Raw genomic sequence first — 6,297 nt, 5'->3', positions numbered from 1 at the left:
ATATATATATATATATATATATATATGCATGAAGAGTTCAGATGCAAAAGCCTCTAACTACGTCTGACGTATTTCTTTAAAATTAGCATTTCTTTCTGGCTACTATATATAGGTTTCTATGTAAATACTGGTACTTCTGAATGGGTTGAGGCTGGGATTTAGTGCATTTGAAGTGAAAGTACTTAATGAACATATACTATGTGTGGAGAGCATTCACTCAGTATCATTATCTCATTTTTGACCAAGATGGCTTTTAGAGGCTTTTGCATTGGAATGGATATATATATGTATATATGATCAGTAATGACTGGATGACTGTATATTACCTCTAACATATCATAGCCCACTTTTCCCAATCCATTCAAATCCCGATGGAATCACCTTGTCCTACATTATCTCCTTCTGAATATTCAGCACATCAAATACATCACATTACTGAAGTTAAATGCAGTGCAAACTGGATTTCTTTTGTCAAACCTAGCAGCTGCCTTATAAGAAACATCTGTTTTTGTTGAATTTTCATGATTACAATCACGGTTCATAAACGCGTCAGTCAGAGGAAAGTGCCCCCAGATCTGCACATAATGAACGACAGCACACTGTCGTTCTTATGCCTCTACGAGAGGGCTAAATCAAAAGTAGGCCAACACAGTGCACTAAGATGACATGTTCCGTTACACATCCTTCACTTTAAATGCATCATTAATTTGTACCACTGAGTGTGCAGTGTTCTGTTTCATTGGGGTCCAAATGTCTGAGAGTAAATGTCACTATTTTGGATTTTTTTATTTATTTATATTTCATGTCAGATCATATGATCATATTTTGGTATGTCCACTTTGAAAACTTTTAGATGAGCCTGTAGGTCAACTTCCCTCATGGTCAGTTCATGCAGAAGAACATGGTCAACTATAGTGCTTTGTATTTCATCAGGAACAAATGAAAATTGACCTAATCCCCTTCATTTTTATTTCCCCCTCCAATTCCTCTTTGTCTCCCACTACCAGGATTCATTTTCCAAAACACATCAGCTGTGCACTTGTTCATATCATCCTGAGATTCTGACCTGTGTGTCATCAGTTTTGCTACTTAATGTTCACACATGGATAAATATGTGCTGTTTGAGTTCATTTTTTTTGATGCTTGAGTTAATTATATTGTGTGTTTGTGTTTTCTGAATGAGAACATGTTTAAACCTGGGCAAAATGATAGCGTTTTTGTGTAGAGTTTTGCAGAAAACACTGAGCAAATTGGAACATGTGTGCAAACAGGTGAAATGTGTTAAAAGTTTTGAGAAATGCGTCTTTGTTTCGAGAACTGTATGAATGGTTTGGAAAATTGAGCCGAATGAATCAGTTATAGTGTGCTTGCAATCGAGAAAACTCTATAATAATAATAATAACAGTATAAATAATAATAATTTTTTATCTTTCTCTGTCATGTCATAACTTTTCTTGTTCATTTTCAGGTTTAAATTAGGATTACATTTTGTATCCTAGCTTTTCAATGCACTCTCAGGATTTTTCATTTATCAGTTGTACATCTTGAAATGCGGCTCATTCATATTTTATTTATACCTGCAGGTCCCAGTCTGTGGTCGAACCAGGTGTCCTGAAACGACCAGAGAAAGTGAAAAGCGAAGAAGAAAACATGCAGCCGCTGCTTTCTCTGGACTAAAGGCTTTTAATTCCCCAGGCAACGAGGAAATGTCAAGCCCCGTACGCTGGGGAGGAGCGCACCTTGTTCCTGTAACACGAGAAGAAAAAAAAATACAAAGAAAGGAAATGTTAAAAAGCGAAAGAACACACGAACAGCCTCCAGGAACACTGCAGAGAGCTGCCGGTTTAAATGATATTTTTGAAGCAAAGAGCTAAGGGCGGACGTCCGTATGTAATTGTCAAGTGCCAATTCAAATCTGTAAATACACTCCAGTTCTAGACGTGAGATTGAGGGAGTAATTGTGACATGAACCTGTAAAGACTGCTGTGAATATCCTGTGTGTGCTTCTCGTGATTATTATGTAGAACATGGTGCTGTAGGATGGGTAATCATGCTTATAAAGATTCACAAGCTTTGGGGTTTCCGGCATTTATAATCCCCAAATCAGAAGTCGCTCAGGAGTATTTCGAAAGGAACGCATAAAGCTGTTGACGGTGTCAGACAGGCATATGCTTCTTCCATTAAAGGAAACACCATCATTGGTCCAGGTTTCAGTGTTTCACAGCAAATACCCCTTTACGAAGAAAAGATTTTTCTAATGAGCGTTTGCTAATATTATTTTAACGCGCGTTTTCGGTTTAGTATTCTTATATCCCAGAGAGGTCGAGTCACATTTAGTAGGCTTTAGCTGATTCTTCACTGATGGCCTTGTTGTTTACACTCTGTCGTAGATCTATGGAATATTGCTTTATTTAATAACCATTTCCATATTAGACTAAGTTGGTTTCCAAGGCATTTGTATTCACACCAAGGACCAGATACATTACAACAAAGTACCGTCTTTGCCATCTTTTCAACTTCAGAGTCATTTCTGCTGAAGTTAAAGGAATAGTTCACACAAAAATAAGTATTCTCTGTTTATTTACTCACATATTTTAGTATCATTGAGATACCATTGTAGTTTTTATTACTATTTTGATTATTTTTATTAACTAAATGAATAGTTAAAACTCTATATGTTGATATATATAATATATTTGCTGGCCATATGTTGATATTTTTCCATGAAAACACGAAAGGAGAGATTTGAGGAGTTTGGAACAACACGATGGTGAGTAAATAAAGACAAGACGTTCGTTTTTGGTTGCACTATTCACTGGAACACTAACACAGAGGATTACACAGAGCCACGAAGGTGTTGTATATAGTGACACATGCTAGTGCATGCCTCCACATGCTTCTCTTGGTCAGCTTATGGTTTAGATTGTGTGAAAATGGTTTACTCTAAATTACTCGGCTGTTTTATGATGCCTGGGGTGTTGGCAATAGGTTTTTACAGCGGTTAAGTTTCAAGCCCAAACGAGTGAATTTAACACACAGATAATTTCACCATTTGATACTTTGTGAGTGCGTGTAAGGAACAAGGGCAATATACACTACATTTAAAATACATAATGTACATAAAAATCTTCAAGGCTTTCACTTTTGCTGATATTTTTTTCTCCATGGGAGAAAATAATTACACATTCTCATTGATTTTGAGCAAATTATACTTCCCAGACACAGATTTCGATATAAATACGTAATCAAAGCTTCTAGCTTGGCTAAACAGTCAATTTAGGAATACTGTGGTTATTTTGTGTGATACATAATGTAAAATTCTGTGGGTACAGCTTTGTACAGTGGCTCAGTTTGGTCCTGTTTTTATTTTCTTATTTCATATAAATCAATAACTACTCAACTATTACACATACATTGCTGTACACTTGCATATATGATGACATACAATATGGATGTATTGACAGCATCTAATGTATCTAACATACACACAGATTTAGAAATCAATAGATTACATACAGTACAATCAGCCTAACAATTTCATGAATCTCCAAAGTTGTTAGTTATATGTTAGATGCTGTTAATACATTACTTGTATTCAGTGTTTATGCAAACACCTTGATTTTTTTCCCATCTGTAGCTTTTGAACACTAAGACTTTACAATTTACAGTACAATGATATAGCTCGTGTTAAGGAAGGTGATATCTGTTTTTTATTTGCTAAAACTAAAGTCTGCCCACTCTCACGACTCATTGGGCTTCTAACATCTCAAAGAGCGATTTTTTTTCTCTAAAACCTTGCAATATCATTCTGAACAGAATCAGGGAGAACAAAAATTTGAAAATTGGCTGTTTTGAATCAGAATGTATTTCCCAGAGAGTAATGGTGTTATGTACAGTATAGTCATTATTACACTTCATGTGTCACATTCAGATATTGTGAGCAGGAAGGCCTCAAATGATGGTGTAAATTGTTTCAGCATATATTTAGTAGAGCTCTGTTAATGCCATGATCAGTATTTTAATACACCTTGAATTTATTTGTATTTATGTACATGCTTTGTTCATGCTGCATTATGAACAGCCTTGTTTGTATTTTAGGCAATCAGAATGTTGATCAAATTGTCTCCATTTTCTAGCCTTGCTTTCTATGGATATGTACATGTATTGCCATTACAACCAAAGCAACCCTGGGTCAAAGAAACCAACAATTATCCCATGCTTTTCTAAAGACTACAGGAACAATATTTCTTTGATTGTTGGCTTATCTTTTCCATATCACTTTGATTGTATAATAGGGTGTTAGTGCTGAGAAGCTCATGCAGTATAGAGGTATTATCATGCAGAACAATACATGTGGTTTAAAGGAACATGTTGAATGGAAGTAAATATGTGTATATGTCCTTTCAAAATGCTGAGATAAATTATGTAACTGAAACTAAACTGCGAAAGGAAAAAAAGCAGCCAATAAATATTCATATACATAGTTTAAACCTATGAATCAGTTTTGAACTCTGCTCTTAATTTTGCTTTGTTTTTAACAGGTTATTTAATTTCAGATGGCACACTGACATCTAATAAGGTGAATGGCTTCTGTTTCTTTCACAAGCTCTCCCGCAAACGTATGTCCATGCAAATCACATTCCATTAGCTTAGAAAAGTAATATATCAAGCTGCATGATTTTAGGTATCATAACCACACATATAGCACATAAACAAGGTGTTAGGAGATTAGGAAATGCTACAGTCCATAAAGCCTTTTTTTAGCTTATGTCGGCATCTAATAAGTTTAAAGTCATCTTTAACACTCTGAAGGGGCAGTTTGTTTGCTGAGAGTGCACAAAACCGGTGCCAAAATCTTCCGGTTGTCCTGATCTCCTTCTGTGCCGCCCACTCAGAGCGTCTGCTGAGTCTGCTGTGGACACACCCTGAGCCCTCGTGTACAAACCCAGCACAAAACCACTGCCCTCCTGCATTATTTAGTGAGGGTGTCATCATCGCAGCTCACACCACCTTAAGTGTGCAATCAGGCTGCGGCTCTCTGATGGCCACACACATGTAATACACTGCAGTGGAGAGTCTAATTAAAAAGCATTCGTCATATTTAAGACCATGTTGTATGTCTGCGAGCAGAAGACGACCGGAACAGAGCAGAAGACCACCACGGCAAAGCAGGCGAAGTAGAAGACCACCACAGCGGAGAAGATGGATAAGGAAACCAGGGCTGAGACCTCGGAGGAACTGAAACATAGGAAGCAGACTGTTTACTTATGGCCCCAAATACCGAGGCAGAAGGCACCGCGAGTTCATTGATAATCTCCTCGGCTGTGAAAGACAGGACTGAATGTTCATTAACAGCCTCCATAGCCGTAACGGTACAGGCAGAGAGTTCACATACGGCATCCATAGCCGTGACAGAACAGGCAGAGAGTTCACATACGGCTTCCATAGCCATGACAGGACAGGCAGAGAGTTCATAAACAGTCTCCTTGGCAGTGATATGGTAGACCGAGGGTTCTGAAGTTGGCACCACTTCCATGAGAGGAGCTGAAGCTGACACCGCAGCCTTGGGAGGTTCTGCAGCATAAGCTGCCACCTCGGGAGAAGCTGGAGCAGACTCGTAGTCTGGAGCAGGCTCTGGAGTGGATTCAAGGACTGGAGTGGGCTCTGGCTCATATACTAGAACGAGCTCTGGAGAAGTAGCAGAGCAGTTTGTAGCCCAAACACACACAATAGCCATTGCTGTAACAGGGAGTACATAAGACAGCGGGACCACCTCGGAGAACCCCAGGCTTAACATTACCGCAGAGATGCCAGCTGCTCGAACTGACGTCAGTGGAGTGTCCTCCAAACTAGAAGACCGTCTCAAACGCCTAGGGCCCACCTTAATGACTTCATTCGCAACATTCATGATGACCGGGAATACTGACGTGGCGTCCATGATGGCTGAAGACTCTGGCGTAGCACCCTTGATGGTTGGAGGTTCTGGCGTGATGGCCATGACAGCTGGGGACTCTGGCACGGTGGCCATGACGGGACGAGGCTCAGGAGTGGCAGATACTGCAGGAGTGCCGTGCTCCTCCTCCACAACACCCACAGTATATGCAGAGCCACTCAGTTGGCGGGAGAAGCTGGAGCAGACTCGTAGTCTGGAGCAGGCTCTGGAGTGGATTCAAGGACTGGAGTGGGCTCTGGCTCATATACTAGAACGAGCTCTGGAGAAGTAGCAGAGCAGTTTGTAGCCCAAACACACACAATAGCCAATGCCGTAACAGGGAGTACATAAGACAGCTGGACCAC

General features: G+C 39.4%; 1 protein-coding gene across 1 annotated transcript in view; it reads left to right on the top strand.

The window, feature by feature from the left end:
- The window catches only part of LOC107598083 (clavesin-2), a 25,441-nt gene extending 20,958 nt beyond the window's left edge, over nucleotides 1-4,483 (top strand). Inside the window, exon 5 of the mRNA XM_016289347.1 lies at nucleotides 1,584-4,483. Coding sequence (XP_016144833.1) covers nucleotides 1,584-1,677 — 94 coding nt within the window. The 3' untranslated portion in view covers nucleotides 1,678-4,483. The remainder of the gene's footprint in view (nucleotides 1-1,583) is intronic.
- The last annotated feature ends 1,814 nt before the right edge of the window (nucleotides 4,484-6,297 follow it).

Source organism: Sinocyclocheilus grahami, unplaced genomic scaffold, assembly GCF_001515645.1.
Source record: "Sinocyclocheilus grahami isolate Dianchi unplaced genomic scaffold, SAMN03320097.WGS_v1.1 scaffold244.1, whole genome shotgun sequence".
In the NCBI taxonomy this organism is placed as follows: domain Eukaryota; kingdom Metazoa; phylum Chordata; class Actinopteri; order Cypriniformes; family Cyprinidae; genus Sinocyclocheilus; species Sinocyclocheilus grahami.
Note: the sequence above shows the minus strand (reverse complement) of the source record. Positions and strands in the feature narration are given on the sequence as shown.